This window comes from Pteronotus mesoamericanus, unplaced genomic scaffold (genome assembly GCF_021234165.1).
Source record: "Pteronotus mesoamericanus isolate MK-2021 breed Mesoamerican mustached bat unplaced genomic scaffold, CSHL_Meso_final contig_657, whole genome shotgun sequence".
NCBI classification, from domain to species: domain Eukaryota; kingdom Metazoa; phylum Chordata; class Mammalia; order Chiroptera; family Mormoopidae; genus Pteronotus; species Pteronotus mesoamericanus.
Window position 1 is genome coordinate 21628313 of NW_026555229.1, and position 21371 is coordinate 21649683.

A 21371-nucleotide genomic window follows, 5' to 3' on the forward strand; every position below is an offset into this window, starting at 1 on the left:
ATATATCATTATTTAAAAAAATAGACATAAACACGTTGGCTGTGTTTTGGCCCATTGCAGTTACTCTCTTATTGATGTTCCAAGTATTTCATCTGCGACCTGCGGGAGCCTTCAAGGTGGCATCCGAGCCCCGTGCCCTGCCCCCTGTGGTGACAGGGTCCCACCGCTGCCCTGTGCCCTCCCTGGACTCCGCCCCCCTCCCAAGGAGCCACACTCACCGTCACTGTTCAGAAATCGTGTTTAGAAACCCGTAGCAAACTCAGAACAAGACGCTGTCGCTGCCTGAGAAACAGGACCGGACGACCTGGAGAGTAAACTTTTGCTTGTACTTGGACAGCTCCAGCTGCGGTGACATCCACCCCCTGCCCACCCAGCTTTGTTTTCTTCTCTGGCATTTTCCAGTTACGTCCACAGTCTCATTTTTGCATTCTGAATGCGAAACTGCCCTCCTCTCACCGCCAAAGGCCGCCGAGGGCCTTACGGGGGGTTGGGTGAGTCCGGGCTGCTCGTCGGGCCGTTCCGGGGCGGCGGGGCCGGGGGTAGGTGGGGAGGGGCGAGGATCTGGGGCCCTGGTAGGTCCTCTGTGCCTGCCACCCACGTCTGCGGCCCTGGGAGCTGAGGGATTGTGTTCCCTGCTGGCTCTGAGCCCACGTGGTGAAGCTGAACCTTATTTACCTCCCACATCATCATTCTGTCTTTCACCCACGAGTGTCATTTCTGTTCATCCCCTTGACAGGCAGTTGAGTGGCAATTGCACGTTCCTCGCACGCCCCGCCCCCACCCCCCGCGCTTTGCCCCTGTGTTCACCAGCGTCCCCTGAGCCTGGGGTGTGTAGACATTTTAACACAGTGTTTCGACACAAGGCCATTGCACACGACTGTGTCTTTTGCACAAGGTGCTCATTCTCTGTTCCTGCTTCTTTACTTTGCATGAAAAACGCCCGTGAGGAGCTGCCTTGCTGCCGAAGCGCCAGCCTGTAGCAGCCTGAAGTTTTTCAGGCTGCTGTAATCAATGCGCTTGTTGCCGGCCGTTTCCCGGGGTAACTGCGTCTCCCCAGGCCCGCCCGCTCCTTGCTGCGAGGGCTCTACGGCCTGCCTGGGGAATGGATATAACCCCTCAAATCCAATTTTCATCGGAGCCTTTCCTCAATCGCCCAGAAGTAACCAATTGCCGGTGTTACTCTGATAGACAGGAATTCAAACCCCAGAGAGGGAACCAGGCCCTTTCTAGGATTCGGTGATAAGGCGAAGAACAACATTCCTTAAAGGTTACTTCTGGAAACGCCTAATTCTCAGGGTTCAAGGCTTTGGAACCGCGGGGTGGTTCCCTTGCTTCTCCCTGAAGCCCTGATGATGTGAAAGTTCGAGCAGTTTTCCATAATCCCGAAAAGTTCCATCAGTTGCGCGGGTTTAATGGGAATCGGAACATTTCAGAGCAGGGCGCTGAGGTACCAGGAGCAGGGTGCGCCCATTTCACAGGCGTGGAGCCCGAGGCTCGGCTCGCGGCGGGGGTGGGGGTGGGGGGCTTTGAGCACCACAGCCCTGGGCGCTCCAGGCTCCGTCACGGGCTCACTCGCTTCGTGACATCCTTACCCCGCCCCCACTCTCCATCACACCCAAGCACTTGCCTCTCGTCCCCGGGGGAAGACAGGGCCTCTCGACCTTGGCGCTGTTGACGGTTGGGGGCCCGGTCGTCCCCGCTGGCAGGGGCTGTCCTCTGCCCTACAGGATGCTCAGGAGCACCCGCCCTCCCGCTGCCAAACCTCAGATGTCTCCAGGGATTGCCCAATGCCCGCAGGGGAGCAAGGGGGCCCCCAGTTGGGAACCACAGTCTTGCGAGACCCCAAAAATCGAGCATTAAGCCCAAGATGACTCCGCCGAGGGGTACGACCGGACCCTGCCCCCTGGGGTTCTCTGTTGCACCCTGCTCTCGAGGCGGGGTCAGCGGCCTGGCAGAACGTCTCGGTTTGGTGAAATGAGGTCTGAAAAGGCACATGTAGCAGCATAATATTTTATGTTGTGAAAAAAATATATGTATGTGGCAGAACACGAACTATAGAAAATAAAGTTAGACCTTGGGCAACGAGGGTGCGTGCTCTCCGGGCCGCTGAGGCCCGCGGGGCTGTCAGGGAGGGCGCGCAGCGCAGACTCCGCCCCTTCGTCTGTGCCCGGGCTTTCAGGGCGTTTATTCTGGGGGGGGCGGCCCCGCCCCGCCCAGTGGTGCACGGTCCTTGGGTGCCAGCTCAGGGAGGACCGCGCCCCCGGAATCCCCGCACCCCGCGCGCCTCCAACCTCACTTGGGCTGCGGGCTTGGCCGGGGCCTGGGCTGCGGGTCACTGCGCGGGGTCGCAGCCGCCGCTCCTCCTAGACAGGTCCTCCTCCAGGAGGGACTGCCCGCCCCCTCCCGCAGCTGGCCTTAACCTGAAGCTCCCTGCGGAGGAGACCCCAGCTAGGAGGCTGCCGGTGCCGCGTGTCTGCCACGCGGCAGCTTCCGTAACCTCTTGTCTTAGTTTTTCTCAAGATGTTTTCTCCCCTAGAGCCTTTTGTAGTAAATTTTATTTTCTTCCCCTCAAAACACAAGTATTCTTTAGTCTGATTATGAAGCAACTCATAAAAGGAGATTGAAAACATTTTTAAATACAATTTTAAAAAATGTTCATCATTCCCCTTAGAGTAACACAAATTATGCTTAACCTTTTCAATTACCCATTTTTAATTCAAAATTGGGATAATCCTGTATCTACTATTTGAAACCTGATCCCCCCTCCCCCATTAATATCGAATTAGGAACAACGTCCTTTGTGCTTGTTTAAGCACCGAAACAAAGTAATTTCAGTGAATGCTACATGGTCCTCCTTCATGGGGACTGCCCGCGCCGCTGTCCAGCAGTCCCCCCTTTGGAACACTTGGGTCACTGCCAGCCTTCCTCTCGTACGTAACCCTGGTGAACACTCTACAAGTACATCCTTTGCACATGTTTGATTATTCTCTTCGAAATCCCAGTGGAGCCGCCGTTGGGCTGTGCTGTACGTTGCTCATTTCCCCACATCCTCATCAGCACCGTTGTTGCTTACTTTTTATAAAACTGGACTTTTTCTGTGTTGATATTGTTACTTGTAAATGTGGCAGACTGTGGGGGAAGTTACTTAGCGCTGAGCCATCTCCGGGGGACGGGGGGGCCTGGATTCCTCACAGTCTCATCCTGGGCTCACCCTAGATGTCACCCCCAGGCCTCTCCATGTTGGTGTGACCCCGGGCTGACACACAGACCTGTCCGCTGCTCGTCACCACCAGCCCTGCCGCTTGCTGCCCGTGGGAGGCGGAGGAGCTCTGGGCATAACTAGGAAGCTGCCACCCGCGGGCTTGCTTGGGGGAGCTCCTTGGCGCTCCCAGACATCACCTGTTAGGATGGGCTCCTCCCCTGGTCGCTAGGATGGCGTCGAGGACACGGGGCCGGGAGGCAGGCAGGCAGCAAGCAGGATGGGTGCCCCCGCCCTGAGCCCACAGCGCACAGGCGGCCCGCAGGCCAGGGTGGGGGCGTCCCCGCAGCGCCGGCTCCCTGCGCGGGCCGGGTGGGAGGCTCCACCTTCCTTCTGCCGTACCGCAGTCAGAGGGGAGGTGCAGCCCAGGCCTGACAGGTGGGGTTTGTTTTTTTTTATTTCCCCCGACAGCGCACCTCTTGACCTCTATCTTCTCACCAATGATTTTTTAAATCCTAAATGATTTGGCAATAATTGCTCCTCCTGGCGTGATTATTGCCCTTCACCGACAGTAAATCTGTGAAATCCCCCGGGCCTGAGAGCACTCTGGCATTCCGGGCCGGCCCAGGCGGCCATCGCCGCCCCGCTGCGGCGCCCCCGGGATCCCCGCGCCCCGCGCGCCTCCAGCCTCCCTCGGGGCCTGGGCTGTGGGTCACCGTGCGCGCGGGGTCGCAGCCGCCGCGCCTCCTAGACAGGTCCTCCTCCAAGAGCCCCCATCTCCTCTCACTGGCGCCACCTGCACCGGCCACATCTACAAACGTCCTCGCCCAGGAGGCCCCGAGTCTGTTCTTAGGAGGAAGGTTTCCGCTGCCGGGGGTGGGGGGTGCACGTGCACACGCAAGCAGGCACAAAGTTGTATTTCCCCCCAAGCATGGAGGGTGCCAGGCGGGACATGTGATCATTGGAAGACTTGTTTCCTAAGGAACCTTCCAGCACGATGCCCCGGGAGTCTCTGAGAGCAGTGGACGGGGTCCTCGTTGGAGCGTAGTGACTGCCTAGTGGCCAGCCTAACAGTCAGGACCGCCCCTTGAGAAGGGCAAGGCAGAGCCTTGTGCTGGGGCTCACGGCGGGCCCAGCCGCCTGAGCCGCGCCCCTGCCCACCCCAGCGCCCCCTCCCAGGCCAGCTGTGTGGTTCCTGGGTGACCCTGGCTTTGCAGGCACCTTAGACTCACCCGCGGGTGCTGCGGGCCCTGCTGCCAGTCCCACGTCAGGGACCGCACGTGGCCCCTGACTGTTTCTTCTTCAGTGATTGATGGCCCCCACACAGCTGCGTGGGGGCGCGTGGACCCAAAAATCAGACCTCGGGGGGTCTGACACTGTTTTCTCCAACATCAGTCTTTCTGGAATAAAAAATTCTAACCTTTACCACATCTGGGTGTTTGCCTCTGGCTCTGTTGTTTACTTAATGTCTCTTTACATTGATTCATTTTTAAACTTCAATGTACTTTGAAAGGAACTTTTGATCACTACTATAAATGAAAACCAAAATCGCTCATTTAATGTATACATGTATGACACTAGAAAAAATTACAAAATGATTACAGTAAAAATATATCAGTCCTTGTCCAATGGAAAATTATTGTAAACAGTATGTTGCCAGTATAGTGTAACTCACTTTGAAAACAGGATTACATGGAGAGACATTAGAAAAAATACAGTGAAACCTCCACAGTTGAGAATTTCACTAGGAAGAGTGCAGCTGCTTTCCGCTCTCGTGCGTCTCGTGCTGGGTTGTGGTCCTAGCAGTAGGCAGGACTCAGCACTGGCGGCCACTGGCCACCTGCTCCAAGCTGTCTGTGGGGTCAGCTCGCCGGTCACTTCTCTCACAGAAGCCCCTCTGGCCTCTGCTTGGACGTGTTTAAGTGACCAGCGCTTGCAGTCTGTGCTGATTGTTAGAAAAGCCTCATGTTTACCTGGAACTACCTCCCTCCCGCCTGGGGCGGCACCAGCTCAGCCTTTGTCCTTTTCCACAAGCTCCTCCCGATTCCTTATTTAAAGGCCTATTCACAGGCTGTTTCCAAGGACAATTGCTCAGGCTTATTAGCCTGTGCTTTTGTAATTCATTGTGTGGCCTGCCCCAGTGAATGGTGGCAGATGGGTAGTTAGCACGCATGTGGTATCCCCTGCTGGGAATAATACTCTCATCCCTCCCCCTACATCCCCAATCTGATTGACCCCTCTTGCCCTTAGGATCAAAGCACTAAACCTCACCTCCTCCAGGAAGCCCGCCCTGATCACCACCTAGCCCCCAAGGTCAGGCCTCACAGCCTCCTGCACTTTTCTTCCCTGTGCTTTATCACAGGTCCTGACTGGGTGTTTGTGAAATTAGCTGACGAACAGTCTGTCTTCTGCGTTCGCCTGGCAGCGCCCACCTCTCTGACCCACTGTGTCCCCGCTGCCTGGCCCACAAAGGGCTTGAGGCAAAGGTGCGGCGTCTCAAGAGACACAGTGCCGTTGCAAAGGCTACGGCCTGTCTCCCGTGGGGCCAGGTTAGCGGTTTCCTCAGTAGAACGTTTCCTTCTTTCTCCCCTTGAACATACGTAGGTAACTCATTACGTCCGGTCACTGACTTGATGCTTAGCATCTGTGATTTTATTTAAACATCACACTGATTATGCCTATTTTATAGCTCCGAGCGGAGGCTTGCCCATTGTCTGTCATCCGGTGTCTCGAAAACTGTTGCTTTATGTGGTCTGTCTGATTTTCTAGCTATTTCAGGTGGGAGAATACGCCCTCACGGCTGCTCCAGGCTACGAGCAATGTGTGTGTGTGTGTGTGTGTGTGTGTGTGTGTTTGCGTATTATTTTGTTCTTTAGAGGTACTACCTTTCCTATTGAAAGCAACATTTTTTAGAACTGCAGCCTTCAAAGATCTGCCAGAGACTTGCTTAGTTTTCACAGAACCAAGGGTTGACACAATGACCTGGCCACAAAGCACTTAGTCCCAGGTAAAGCTCAGCCCGCTACATTCAAGAAGAGGCGAGGCAGGGCCAGTTCCAACCCCCCCTCGTGGTACATTGTCACTTTGACCCCCGCCGGTGGGTTCCAGAGTGCCCAGATCCGCACCATCCAGAGCCACGGCCCAGGGGCGCAGTGGGGGGAATACTCCAGCGGGGTTGCCTTTTAATCAATATGATGAGTTGACCTCCTGTAATTTGTATGACGGGGGTTTTAAACACCAAACCAAGCCACTTACTCTGTCAACAAAGACGAAGGGGCACAGGGGGAGGACCGGCACCCTGCTGACGTGACTCCTGAGTGCATTTTCCTGTGCGGCAGGCCGTCATGATCGGAGACGACATCGTGGGCGACGTCGGCGGAGCCCAGCGGTGCGGGATGAGGGCGCTGCAGGTGCGGACCGGGAAGTTCAGGTACGTGCCTCGCGTGGCCGCCCCTCAGCCGCCGTCCTCCGTGGGTTCCTGGGGGGCCTGTGTTTTCGTTTCATTTTGTTGTCTGGAATGAAGGGGTTATTTCTCAGTGGAAGAGCAGTGTGCAGGTACCTGCATGACTTTTATATGACTGTCCCCTGAGGTCAGCCTGGCTGCCCTTCTACCAGACAGTGGGGGCATCGAGCAGCCTTGGATACCGGGTCCAAGTTTCTGAACAGATTTGAGTGGCTGTGTCACATGGAGACAAAGAGGCAAAGGCCCCAGCCGTCCCGGGCTGCTGCCCATAGCACGTCGGGGTGACTGTGGTCCGTGCGCCTCCCAGTTCTTGGCCGCGTGGCACTGGCTGGGGCTCGCAGGTGCTCCATCCCACCTGGTCACACACCCCCGCCCCCGCCCATGGCTGTGCCTTCATCATTATGTGAGAGACAGAGAACCCAGAGGCGACAGGTCCTTGGTCAGGGATGGGTCAGGGCCACTTCGGAACAGAACCTCTATCTCCAGAGCCTCTGGGTGGCGCTCTGTTGCCTGATGCTGCTGGGCCCAGGGGGTCATCCCGGCGTCCGCTGTGCCATCGGAAGCCAGGCCAGCCACCGGCACCTGCCCGGAACCATGGCCCCAGGAGGGCCGCCTCCTTCCTGGAAACCTGGGTGTGGCTCAGAAGGTGGTAAGGAGTGGAGTGTTTCGCACAGAGATTCTTCTGGGTTCTTGGGGGAGAAAGCACGTTGTCTGTCCCGAGGAGGTGTATGCTCAGTGGGGTCTTTCTGGCCAGTCCGAGCCGCCCACCCCTAGGCTGAGAACGTCCCGAGCTGGCCCAGGCCCCGAGCGCGCCTCAGGGTCGCTGGGCCTCGGAAGGAGGTTCACACATGCAGTCGGGACGCCCACAAATGTGCAGGGGCTGCGCCTTCCAGAGCCCTGACGATCCCGTTTCCTGAGAGTCAGGCCCCGCCAACAATTGGCCGCATCCTCCCAGACCACCTCCTTCATGCTGATAACGTGGCTCGTACATATTTTTTTTTCTTTTTACAAAACTGGGATTATATTGTTTCATAACCTGGTATTTTCTTGAACTGTGTTTTGTGGCATCGTTCCATGGCCTTTCCTCGTTATTTAAATCCAGAAGGGCCCGGAGCCATGCCTGGCACCCAGCAAGTGCTCGGCAAAGGCGGGGTGACAGCGGTGGTGTCTCCCGCTCCCTCAGGGTACGGCCGCCGGGCCCTGTGGAGAGGATGGGCTATAGCCTTTCTTTTCTTTACGACATTTAAAATTTCGGACCTTTTGAATGGTTTGTATGTAAGGACATAAATCTGCCTTTGCTGCTGTGCGGGGCGGAGGAAAAGCCTTAGCTCAGTTAAGACAGTGAATGAGCCACCGGCAGGGGGGTGGGGAGGGCACATGGCAGGAAAGGAGGCCGGGCCTCGTGCGGTGAAAGCCGGTGGGGCCCTCTCTGCCGCTGGCCACCCTCTGCAGCCGAGCGGCCCCAGCGGGGGCCACGAGCTTCAGGCGGCTGCTGAGCACCTGCAGTGGGGGCGGTCCAGGCTGACACGCTGGGAGTCAGGATGCACGCGAGATTTCACAGCTGAGCGGGAGAAAAGGAGCGTGAAAGGGCATGTTCATGACTTCTCATGTTGATGGAAAATGCTGGTATTTTATGTTACTTTCACCTGCATATTTTTATTTTTGTTAATGTGGCTACTAGAAAGTTCTGGCTTGCCTCTGACTCTCATCAGGGCTCCCTGCTTTTCTGTTGGGCTCTGGGGCCCCTGCACCACCGCCTCCTCCCAGCAGAGGGCACTCTTGGTGCACAGACCACATCTTGGCTGGGTCAGGGCCCCACTGGACAGTCACAGGAGCTGTGTGCTCTGCAGACCCCATGGGGCCGGAAATCCGAAAGGCCTGGTGGCACCCTGCATGGTGCTCTCTGCAGGAGTGGCCGGCTCGGGCCAGTGAACAGCCTCAGAAGTCAGCCGGCACCCTGGCCCTCCCCTGCCCACAGCCCCCCCGCCCTGCCCCCGGCAGCACCCAGCTCCTGCCAGGGCCACCCCGCCCCGCCTGCCTCCGGAACTCGCCACTCCCGGTCTGTCTGTGTGAGCGAGAAGCACGAGGCCCGAAGGGCAGCGCATGCCCTGTCTGCCTCAGGTGTGAGCTGGGGAAGGGCGGGGCTGTGTTCTGTGTCCGGGCGTGGTCTCGCCGTGTTTGAATCTAGAGGGGCCCTGCCAGCCGCCAGTGCTAGAAAGGCAGAGGGGGTGCCAGAGCCCCTGAGGGCCCTGCTGCAGAACGCACCCCGGCCGGCGCCTTCCAGCTGCGCCCACGCACAGGTGCTCACGCATGCCCAGGGCCACGGCGCCACTGGGGAGAGCAGGGTTTGAACTCGCCCGTGGCTACGAGGCCTCCCTGCGACCTCCCCGCGACCTCCCCATGCTTCCTGCTTTTATCACGAAATGGCCCAAAGAGAAGAGGATGAAGCCCCGGCGCTGGGAAAGGTCCCAGGGTGGCCTGCGCTTGGGAAGCCCCAGCAAGAAAGCTTAGTCCCCTCGCAGCAAGGGCCTTGAGCTTTGCTCAGGGGTGGGGTCCCCTCTGGCAACCCCGCTGGGAGCTGGGAGCTGGGAGCTGGGAGAGGCTCCTGGGGCAGACAGTCTGCAAACACCCCCCCGCCCCCCCCCAACCCCGCAGGGCGGCCCAGGCCCTGGACGGGGCAACACAAAGCTTCCTTTTCATACCTGCTCTGTTTGGACTTCCAGCCCCACCAGGGTGCGGCCTCACCTGGCTGGCAGGTAAGGGCCTTTTGGGCGTTCTCCCCGCCTGCCCTGCTCCTGGCGGGTCTGAGGTGACAGGCCTGCGGACAGACCCTCCCAGCCCAGGGTCCTGCCAGGGTCTGGCCCCTTCGTGTAGCCCATCCATTCCCAGGGGTGAGGCACCTCCAAAGGGGCCAAAATTCCTCTTGGGGATGAAAACCCTTAGCTATTACGGTTGGCAGTGGTCCTTCAAAGGGCCCAGTACATAGACAGGATGTGGTGGCCACACCTTTTGTCTCTGCCTGCTCTGATGCGGTCCCCGTGTTCCTGTGGGGTGGCCTTCCTCCCGCCCCGCCCGCCACAGGGCCCCAGGTCTGGGCATGGGACTCAGGCTCTGCCGGTCTGGAGCTCGCCGAGGGCCTGGCCACAGTGGCCGGCATGTGGCCTGAGTCAGGGCGGCGAGCTGGCCCAGGACTCTCCAGAACCCCCAGGACAGTGGCCAGCAGAACGTAAGCTGAGAAGCAGCAGTGGCCACCTCTGGCAGCGCAGGGAAAGCCCTGCCCGAAGGTGGCGCCGCCTGGCAGGAGGGCAGAGCCCAGAGACACAGGGAGCCCCCAGTCACGTGTTTGAGAGCCTGGATTGAGCTCATCCTGAAGCTGCCCCCACCCGCGGCCTCCTCAGTGGAGTGCGCTGACAGGTCGGCCTGTTCGCTGGCAGTGAGCAGGGGTGCGTGGGACAGCGGGATGGCGGCAGCGTTCTCTCGGCCTCCCTGGCCGGCCGGCCGCATGGGCCCCTTTCTGCCCACCGGGGCACCTGCCTGCCCCAGGGCTCTGCTTCCTTTACGCGTGCGGCTTTGGGGTATGCGGAGCCAGTCCCCTCACAGCCCTTCGCCAGGGCCAGAGAGAGACCTTTGCAGTGGCCTTTGGCTCACGTCGCTGCTGGCTCTCGCCAGGCCCTGGCAAGGGCTGGAAGGGACCTCATTTAACCTGGGAGGACACTGTGCCCGTGAAGGTGGGTCCGAGCTCTTCCAAAATAGAATGGGCCGCCCAGAGAGGGGGGAGTCCTTGTCCCTGGAGATGCCCCGCAGATGCTGGCAGACCTGCTGAGAGGCTGAAGACGGTCAGGGCTCAGTAAAGCCTCGGATCATCCGGGGAGTGTGGTGACATCTAATGGGCACCCGTGGGTCCCAGGTCATTACTGTACCTCTGGTCCCTAGGGCCACCCTGGGAGGCTGGTCCCATGTCCCCATAGGTGGGCACTGCGATTTCAGGGTCACTCGCTGCCCCCTGCTGACGGGGAAACTGGAGCCCAGGCCGGCAGGGGCGTGGGTCCTGCCATTCGAGTCTCGGAGTCCACGCGCTCTGCGACCTCCCCCTCCAGGTCCAGGGCTGTCAGCGGCGGCGCCGGAGCCGAGCGGTTAGGGCCGCAGGTGCAGGTGTGCAGGGACGTGAGTTGCGAAGAGGCTGGAAGGGAAGACACCCCCTTGTCACCAGCAGTGTGGTTCCATCTGCATCTTTGGGCACCTTCTAAATATTTTATGACGGAAGTGTAATATTCCTAGAGAACAAGAGTTTCTTTTTCAAGTATACTTGCGACCCCTTTTCCCTGTCGGATTGTGAATTTGGGAGATTCTTAGAAAGAAAAGCCACCCCAAAATCAACTCGACGAGTCGGTTCACACCCAGACCCCAGCCCGAGCTCCCGGCGCCCCGGGCCTGTGCCAGCTCCGCCCCGACCGCGAAGCCCGGCCAGGGCCCTGCTCGCCCACGGACGGCCAGGCTGGAAGCAGGCCTCCCCTCAGGGCGGTGCCCCGCCCCGCTGGCTGGCGAACCTCACTCCTGCTGCCGCTTGCTGGCCAGGACACGGCCAGAGACGCCGTCGGCACCCCAACGCGTGTCCCCCAGGAGGGATCAGGGCGAGGGGACCCGGTCTCAGACGGTGAACCCATCGCCCTCTCTGTGACCCCCCCCCCACAGCGTCCCCTGTCACCGGGGCAGCAGGGCCGTGGCCTCATTTTGTCCCATACTCACGCCCGGGGCCCACGCACTGCCTTGCGCACGCGCGTGCACTTTAGACCTGTGGCTGGGCGGCCGCAGAAGGGAGGGGTCCCAGCGCAGGTGCACGGAATGGGCGCCTGGGGCCGCTGTCCCTGGACCTGCAGACCGCAGACTCAGGACGCAGCCGGGGTGTGTCTCGGGCCCTGGCCGGACAGAGGCGGTTGCAAGGTGGACTCGAGGCTCCCCTGGCTGAAGGGCCAGGCCAGCCTGGGCCTGTCGTGTGCAGCCACGCGCCTTGTGTTGTCTGAGGACCCCTTGGACACCAGGGGAGGGGGAGGCCAGGTGAGGACCCAGAAGGGATGTGCAGGGGATCAGTCAACTTCCCTGTTCCCTTCTTCCTCACACCGCTTTCTGCTGGGGCCACTAGAGGGCGCCTTGCTGCCAGGTCCCAGACAGACCTGGCCTGGTGAGAGCCACATGGGACCAGGATGCACGCCCCACACTGGCCCGTGCATCCCCCACACCCTCTCTCTCCTTCAACTGTTGTGTGTTTCTGTCAAAGCTGGGCAGCCTGGCCCTGGGGGTCCTGGGAGCTTGCCCACCCCCACCCTGCCACCCTTCGTGGGCTCAGGGGCTGGGGCGTGGAGAAGACGCAGGTGCTGGGGCTGGGAGGTCCCCGCCTGCTGCAGCAAGACTCCTCCTGCCCGAGGCTCCCCAGCTGACGCAGGCAGAGGGGCCTTTCCCCTCTGCCATGGCACCTTCTCGGGGGAGGGGCCAAGGCCCATGCGGGCTGTTGGCAGGGGCGGGGGCACCTCCCCACAGTCCCTGCGCACGGAAGAAGCCGTGTCCCCACTCGAGGAGGAGCCCCACAGCCTGGCCCTGCTGTGCCCTCTGCCTGTCCACCCCCCGCCCACCACCCAACTTGCCTGAATCCCGCTGCCTCCAAGATCTTCCCTAGTGATAGAGTCCCCCGAGTCGGCCCACCTGGAAGGGCCTCAGGCCCCCTGGCTCCACCGGGGGAGCCAGGACTGGCAGAGGGAGGCTACCGCAAGGCCAAGGGCGAGCGGCAGCAGGGACGCTGGCTTACGTCGGGGCCACTTCTGCTGTGCCCCCAACACGCTCGCCGCAGGAGGAGCCTTCTGGCCCCCAGGGTTCCCACAGCCGTTTTCTTCCCAGCCCGTTTCTGGCGTTTCCAGAACAGACAGACACCCCACATGCCCTTCTCCCAGGGCCACACCCGTCGGGCCGCACCCTCGGTCCCGTTACCTCCTTTTCAGGGAGGCAGGTCGGCCTTGACCCCTGGACCCGGCAGCCCCGCGGCCGTCTCTGGAGCCCTTCGGGCCGGGGCACTTTCCCGGCCTTGCCTGGATTGTCACCGTAGTGGCCGCTGTGAAGATGACAGGGCAGTCATTTTGTTCAATGTCTCCTCATGCTGCGGCCCAGGCTGTGTATCTGGGGCCAGAACAGCCCGGAAGCAACGCCCGGGGCTTCTCCGAGCGCCCTGTGAGGAGGCACGCGACGCCCTGTGCCTCAGCTCTTGTGGGGCTGACGTCGTTTGATTAGGTGGCAACGGCTGCGCAGTGACAGCAAGGCTTCCCTTCACGTCGGTTGCTGCTTGTAGGGAGAAGCTTTGAGACTGTAAAACTCCGGCCGGCTCTCTGCTTTCACCCGCTGGCTCCACCATCCGTGGCTGCTTCCTGATTCAGTTGTTTCTGCGGCAGCTGCCAAGCGGTCCCATCGCTAGTTCTTGCTGATACTCGACTACAGGGAAGGACGGTTTCTTCTCCCCATTTTTTTTTTTTTAAGATTTTATTTATTTTTAGACAGGGGGGAAGGGAAGAAGAAAGGGAGCGAAACATCAATATGTGGTTGCCTCTCATGCGCCCCCCATTGGGGGCCTAGCCCGCAACCCAGGCATGTGCCTGACTGGGAATTGAACCGGCGACCCTTTGCTTCGCAGGCTGGCACTCAGTTCACTGAGCCACACCAGCCAAGGCCCCAGTCTTTATTTATACCACTGAGGACTCCTGTGGATTCCTATTTCTTTCAGTGGGTTATAATGTATGGCTATCATACTATATTTGGGTGCTCAAATGATCCCCGAATTGGCCCGGGATAGCCCCTCCAAGCTGGCCTTGCGTCCTCAACTCATCCTGGCCGTTCCTGAGCCTTTCCTTACTTTCTGGAACTAAAAAAGGCATCTCGGGCTCCTCATGTTCTGCCACTGTCCCAGCCCTGGACTTAGCCATTGCCCCCAGGAGCCCTGGTCCCTTTTAGTGGAAAGAGGTTGTTAACATCGCAGACCTGGGCACAAGGCAGCCTGGCATGGCCTCTTGGTGTCGCTGCTCTCAGACCCCGACTGTGGACGCAGGCAGGGAACAGGCACATGCGTGTACACGTGTAGCACACGCCTCCATCCGTGCGTCTGTGTACCTCAGTAACTGTGTGGAAACCTGTGAGTTCACACCAGTGCCTCTGGTTCCAGTCCAGCACCACAGGGCCGCCGCCCACCTTCTGCCTCTGCTAATGCGTACCTTCCTCCTCCAACAGAGAGAAACCTGGTTCACATTACTCTCTCTCCTTCCACGTGTTTGCTTGGTTCCCTCGTGTGTAGGCAATCTCTGACCTCACTGGGCCGCCGTGCGCCTGCCCCTGCTGAACTGCCATCCGCCCACCACCCACCACCCCAGAGCCCTCCTTCTGGGGGGCCCGGTCCCCATCCCGTGCCCTGGGGGGGTCCTTGGGCTGTGTTCCCCCAGGAAGGAAGGAAGGCCCAAGCCTCGCTGGCTCATCTGTCTCCCCCGCAAGAGATGGGGCTGGATCTTTGCCAATTTTGTTGTCCCCATTGTGCCTTGGTGGACCCTCCGCATTTGCGGAGCGGCGTGACTACGGTCTTCCCCACTGGAGGGGCCTTCCAGCTCCCCGGACTACTTCCTGCTCCAGGTTTCCCCCCGAGCCTTGCCGCAGAGGCCGCGGCCTCCGCCCTCCAAAACACGGTCTCTGGAACAGGCCCCCAGCCGTCCCTTCGTGGGGGACCAGGTGGCAGCTCTGAGTTTAGGTACTGGGGTGGAGGAAGGGAAAAAAGTGCAGGTACGACCATGTAAGGTTTCTGTCTCCGCTCATGACCCTGTGGCAGCTGGCAGAGTGTGGCACACCAGTGTCCAGCCGCTCCCAGAAGGACAGACGCTTGATTGGAAAAGTGGGCTTGCCCTTAAATAGGGCAGCACTGACTCTCCGACCGACTGCATGGGGACGGGGGGTGGCCGCTGCCAGCCTCCCCGTCCCCTTGCCAGGAGACACACCCTTCCCTGGCCAGGCTCCTGCCCCTCCCCCCCAGCGTGCACACGAAAGGCAGCTCGGCTGTGCAGGCGCCCGCTGCGTGCTTACCACTGGGTGGGAGACCAGGTAAACGAGGCTGGCAGCCTGGAGGGAGGTGGTCCCCAGCTCACTGCTGGGCATAGACTGCGTCCTGGGGGACGTGGCAGCTGCTCGAGGAGGACCCCGTGCGATGCAGGATGCAGGGGGTGAGGCATGCGGGCTGGGGGTGGCAGCAGGGGCCCCGTCTGCCCTGGCTGACGTCCTGCCCGGTGCTGTACACGCTGTGGGCTCCGAACGGCAGGGGCCGGGGGCTGGGGCTGCGGGCACAGGGGGCTGGAGGGAGCCGGGAGGCGGCGGGCGGCTGCAGCAGAGCCCTCTGCTGAGGAGGAGTCCCAGAGCCCAGCTGAGAGCTGGTGGGCTGCGGGAGGGGCCCCGCTGCCCGGTCACCGTGTGAGGAGCGGATGGGCGGGCTGCCGACCGGTGCCGTCTTTTCGTGGTGCTGCGGCACCTGGTGGCAGGCGCCGGGTCAGTCCGGGCCTTGCTCCAGCGGAGCGCCGCAGCGCCTTCTCTGAGTTTTTTGAGCCCCCTCTAAAAAGGGGGTAAAAAAGGGAGTGAGGGGGTAAAGAGAGTTGATGGTGCAGTCAGAAACGACAGCAGCCTGGGCAGCAGGCCCGGGCGGCTCAGGGTGACCAGCCCGGCCAGAGGCGGGGCCGGGGCCTTGGGGTCTGCCCGGGCGGGGCTCCCTGAGCAGCCCTGCCTGGGCGCCGCCCCTCTCTGTGCCCCTCGCCCGTCTGGAACAGGCAGGTGCTGCTGCTGATTTTGTGAGCTGCTGTGAGGTCAGGAGCAGGCGGACCCGCGATGAGCCCCTCCACCCCACCCCCGTGCCTGACTGAAGTCTCAAGGTCGCTGGCCCCGCCAGTAGCGTGGCTTTGACTTCCCTGGGCTGGGAGGGGCCCACCCGCCTAGCTGTATACCTCAGCAGTTCGGTGTTACAAATGGCCCCAAATTAGGACTTCCCCAGGGTCTGGTATTTCCTCGTGGGTCCTGGGCTCCTTCTGGAAGGTTCCTCAGTAGGAAATGCCTTCTCTCAGTCTTCAGAGCCCGCAGGTGAAGCACGCAAGCTCTGGGACCCGCCGCCCGGCTGCGGTCCCAGCTCGGCTGTGTGGCTGCGGGCTGGTTATTTGACCTCTCTGTGCCTCAGGCTCCTCACTGTAGATGGGCTAGTGGCTCCTTCTCAGGACTGTTGGTAAAATGCTAATTGTGACAATGACAGACACAGGACCTGCTGCACCAGAGAGTATTCCGGTAGGTCGTTCACCCTCAGACCAGCCATGCGGGGCGGTCAGCTGGCGTTCTTCCACCGTCGCGGAGCTGGGAGAGCCGGCCCTGCTCCGAGCTCTGAACCGCTGGCGGCACACGGAGTTGGTTAGCGGGGACCCTGCCCCTCCGGTTGCCTCTGCTCAGTCTCCGGGTTCCCACATCGTGTCGAAGTCCTGTGCTCTGACTTCCTGCCGGGCAGGGCCTGTGCTCTGAAGTCCTGCCGGGCAGGGGGCCAGCAGGGCCACTCACAGCGGCCAGAGCGGCTCAGCGCCCGGGATGGACAGCAGGGCCGGCTCAGGGCCTCGGGCCGCAAGCCCCCGGCTCCAGCTCTGCTGCTCCCTCGGGGGAACACGGGGACCCAGGACCGGCTCCCCTGTCTCTGTTGGGGCTCTCTGCAGATGCCTGGGTCAGGTGGAAGGTTCTGCCACTTCAAAAGCACTGGCAAGGCCTGCGGAGCCGGCATCTCCCCCAGACCCGCCCCCACCCCGCCTGCCCGCTACAGGTGAGGAGGCTGAGGCCTGAAGTTCGGACAACTTGGAGGAGGAGGCATTTGAAGGAAAACCGTCAGCATTTAATGAACATGAAATTCAGCTTGCGAGAATTGAAAACATTCGCAAACAACGCCGCGGACACGCGTGTTCGCAGCAGCGTTACTCATTATCTCCCCAAAGCGGACACAACACTGTTGTCCATTGTGGAGGGATGGCCAGGGGACGTGTGGCCTCGCCACACGACAGAATGTCGTTCAGCCGTAGCAGAGAAGGAGGCTCTGACACACGCTGCCACGTGGGGGAACCTTGAAAACTTGGTGCGGACCCCGGTCAGGTTGGCTGCAGCGTCATCCCGAGACGCCAAGGCTGCCGGTCCGACCCCCGCTCTGGGCACATACCAGTATCAACCCATGAGTGCGCGAAAAGTGGACAACAAAGCAATGTTCCTCTCTCTCTCCCCCTCCCACCCTCCTCCTTCTCCCTTCCTCTCACTAAAATCAATTTTTTTTTTAATTAAAAAAAGGAAAAAGAAAACATTACGTGAAGCGGAAGAAGGCAGACACAAAAAGCCATGTAGCGTATGATTCTATTTATAGGAACTGCTGGGACTAGGAAACCTATAGAGACAGAAGGTAGATCAATTGCGCTGAGGGGCTGCAGGTCAGCCAGGAATGGTCAGCGACTGCTTAGTGGGTACAGGGTTGCTTTCAGGGTGACAAAATGTCCTGAAATCAGCAGTGATGGTTGCATAACATTGTGAACGTGCTGAACGCCGTGCTGAACGTGCAGGGAGGCCGCGCTCACCACGGGACACCCCGCACACGACCGGAGGCGCCAGGCCAGGAGCCTGCCTGCGCCTTGTGCCGGGTCCCGGGTCCTGAGGCCTCGGGGCTCTCCACGCCTCTCCACCCACTGCAGGCACGTCCTGTCCTCGTCCCCGTTCTGCTGGGCTGTCCTCCCGAGCCCCTCCTCACAGCCCCTCGTCACCCCGTCCATCCTCTAGGCATTCTCATGGGGGTCCCCGGCACTCCGTCACCGCCCTCCGCACCCCCGTGCCCGCCGTTGGCCCTGGACATCCCCCCCTGGAAAGTGGGCTAACAATATTCACTGCCTCTCTCTGAGATAAGAAGAGAAAACCGTGTCTGCCGGGGGGACGGGGCCGAGAGTCACCATTCCGGGCTGACGGGCGTCCTCATCTCCTTCAGGGGAAAAGGAGAGCTTCTGGGCTGTCCTCACAGAGGCGTGGCCGAGCTGCAGTCACTGCCCCGCAGGCTGGCCCGTCACCTCCCCACCTCGCTGCCAGTCTCTTCTAGAGACAGGCCCACACAGAGGACTGGACGTGTGGCTTCCTTCCTCTGGAAAACACCGAGACCTTGCGGGCCGCCCTCCCCTCCCTGCCCCAAACTCCTGGGTGCCCCTGAGCTGGCAAAGGGCCGGCCCCAGGGCGGGGGGCAGTGAGCTCCTATAGCGCCCCCCTGTGCTGGCTGGCCCTGAATGAGGAGAACCCCTTAACTGATTAATATGCTATACGCTTGGGGTTTAATTGGAGCATAATTGTAATCCATATGCCTGTTAAGGTAATTACACTTATAAACCTAATATAATCCATAGCTCAATAGGCACGGAGCTAATTAAGGCGACCGTAATTAACATTTACAAAAAACCCGTGCAATTACGGGAATATCCTCTGTGCTGGCCTTGCGAGCTAATAATGAAGCCGCCAGGCCTCTGGGAGCCTCTGATTCTGCACCTCAGGCCTCTGGGCACCGAGAGCACCCCTCGCCTCCCTGGGGTGGGGTCAGCGCCCACCGTCGCCACCCCAGGGCTCTGAGATGGTCACCCAGCCGGCTGATGACAGCGACACCCGGGAGCCCGGTCCTGTGACTCCTCTGGACACAGAGCCGGGCTTGCATTCTGGCTCCGGGGACTCAGCCTGACAAAGTGAAAAGAGACCAAGAAATCGCAAGTTGAACGAGAAGCAAAAGCAGACTTGGAGGAGGAGGAGTCTCCTTCCCGGCCTACAGAGACTGGGGGGCCCAGGAAGTCCAGCGGCTCTTGGCCGCCTGCGGGTTTCGCAGCTTCTGAACCAGCATCTGGGCAAAGGAACCCTCTGCTACAGAATGTCCCAGACCTCCCCCGCCCCCATGCCTTCCCGACCTCCGGAGAAGCCCAGCAGCCACACACCAGGGCCAGGGTTGCTCTTGTCCCCACGTGGCCTGGTTCCTGGTAATAGAGTCAGCTTGTGGGCAGCACAGCGCCCTGCCCCCAGGCCCTCCTTGTCCGGAGCAGGAGGTCAAGGGAAGCTCCAGCGGGCCGTGCCGTGGAGGGACTAGCCCGGGCCAGCCTGGGGTTGGTCCTGCCCTGCTCTGGGAAGCGGCGGTGCCCCGGGGGCTCGGGGACCTCCTGTTGTCCTTGCAGCACTGCCCCCTGGGGAGAAGGGCTCCTTTGGACAGCACCACACAGAGGGGTTTCAGTGCAGATCGAAGGGGCCCTCAAGCCTGTGTTGGGAGGGAGCGTAGCGTGGCGGGGTGGTGGTAGCTGCGCGGCCGGGGCTCACATCCCGCCTGGGCCACTAGAGCTCACACAACCGCGGCCACCGTGAGACCCAGCTGATACAGGGTGGGGCAAAAGTTGGTTTACAGTTCGCATGGAAAGTAACACAATAAGTAATAATGCAAGAATAAACTCCGTGTTTTGTGAACTCACACTGTAAACCTACTTTTGCCCCACGTTGTATAACGTGACGGGAATGTGCTATTAAATTAAATAACGTGAGTAAAGTGCTTGGCGCAGTGCCTGGCTCACAGTAAGCGCTCAGTTAAGGCTGCTTCCTACTGGTGGTGTTGAGAGGGGCCCCGGGGGCGCTGAGAGGCCCGAGGGCAGGTTGCAGGCAGGGCCAGGCGGCGCAGGGTCAGCTGAATCAGGGCCGGCCGGCAGGCCTGGTGGGCCTCCGGGTCTCAGCTGTCCCCACCCCAGCTGGCTCTGGAGCCCTGGGCAGCATCGTTGTTATTAACATAAATTCTTGACGATGGAATCACTGGGTGAAAGGATGCTCCAGATTCGAAGGCTTGGGGTCCTTGTGCAACATTGCCCCGCCCGCTGCAGCAGCCGCGATCTGCCGTGCGGCCAGCACTGTTTCACCAGCAAATCATGGCCCATGAACGGCATCCTCGTTTTATTTTTTTTTAAGATTTTATTTATTTATTTTAGAGAGGGGGAAGGGAGGGAGAGAGGGAGAGAAACCTCTCGCGCGCCCCCTACTGGGGACCTGGACCGCAACCCAGACATGTGCCCTGACTAGGAATCGAACTGCTGACCGTTTGCTTCGCAGGCCGGTGCTCCATCCACTGAGCCACACCAGCCAGGGCACCAGCCTCATTTTAAACTAATGTTTCCGTGGACAGAAAACACTGGTACTGCCTGATGACTAATGAGACTAATGGTTTTTCGCCCTCCTTGTTTACTGATATTTTTTCCTTTGTAAATTGCATATTTATATCCCTTTTCATTCTTTATTGTATGTTCCTAAAACCAAGGCTTTTCGTTTAATGAGAAATCTGCATTTCATCAGGGATGGAATGCGGAGCCTGTGGCTCCTTTGTCCTCTGGAGAAGATGCCGCTGTGCTGTTCTCTAATCCAATCAGATTCCAGGGCTGAAGGCTGTCGGCAAATTCATTTCTGGTGTGTGAGGCAGGCCAGCAGTGCTAGCCCAGGAAACCGCATTTTAATCCCGGTCACTCAGCGTGGTCAGGCCGTCTGGGGTCACACGGACCAGGGTTCGAATCCCCAGCGTGACCACTGTGGAGCATGTGATGTGGGAGTGTCCATCAGCCTCTCCAAACCGTCCCTTCCTGGGCTGTGGGACAAGGCCCCACTCTCGGCTGCTGGTTTGCATGGGGTCTTGGTGGATGGAATGCCCTCATACTGCACCTAATACATAGTAAGCGCTCCAAAGACCTTCGCAGGGTCATCAGCAGCCTCGCATCTCGTACCCAGGAGCCCGTGACAGCAGACAGTCAGAAAGAAAAGCCACGTTAGCCTGGGAGGAGTATACCTTAGCTCTAGCTCTTTGTAAGGAAAGTGTTGATTGTAGCTGATCAAAATCTACAGCAAGTTGTGGGAGAGGCTGGGTCCATCCTCCATCCCCCAGGGACGGCAGGCCTGGCAAAGGAAGGGGGGGATGAAATGTTTGAGCTGCTGTCTCAGACCAGCTGGGGCCGCATGGCTGCTGGGGCCTCGGGTGCCCATGACGGCAGGAGAGACAAGAGAAGCAGCAGAGCCCTGCCCGCCCCTGCGTCTGCAGGCTGTGGCTCGGCGGGAAAGCCACAGGAACCCCGCAGCCGGGCGATAGTTTGCTGCTGCGACTTACTGAGCATTAAGGCAGATGCCGTCCTGTCCCCATCTTGCAGATGAGGAAACTGAGGCACGGGGAGGAAAATGACATGCCCCAGGAAGCACAGCTGGGGAAGCGGAGCGGGCTCTGGCGTGGTCCTGTGTGGAAGGTCTCTGTGCCTTCCCCACCTGGCTGTCCGGGGTGCGCAGGCCGGGGAGAAGCAGCCACATGGCCTTGTGTTCTCGGGCCGCCCGGGCAGCTGCGCCAGCCGCCTGGAGGGCCGTTCCGCAGCTGCTGGGCCATCTGGCTCCGGGAACGGGCCCAGCGGCTCCCCCGCCATCCGCTCGGAGGCTTTTCTGGGGGGGGGGGGGGCACAGGGACACTTGTGGAATCCGAGCCCATGCCCCATGCCCTTCCTGTGTCGGTGTCCTCCTGTGGCTGGTGGGCTCCTAGTCCCCGGCGCCACCCTCTACCCCATACCCACAGTGGCTCACACGACGCGCCGTCCATGCACGTGCAGCGTTGCTCCACGC

The 21371-nt window shown here is 60.2% G+C and overlaps 1 protein-coding gene across 1 annotated transcript in view; it reads left to right on the forward strand.

Moving 5' to 3' along the window:
* The window catches only part of LHPP (phospholysine phosphohistidine inorganic pyrophosphate phosphatase), a 75861-nt gene that overhangs the window by 26321 nt on the left and 28169 nt on the right, over window positions 1–21371 (forward strand). The window contains exon 6 of the mRNA XM_054581664.1: window positions 6538–6629. Coding sequence (XP_054437639.1) covers window positions 6538–6629 — 92 coding nt within the window. The remainder of the gene's footprint in view (window positions 1–6537; window positions 6630–21371) is intronic.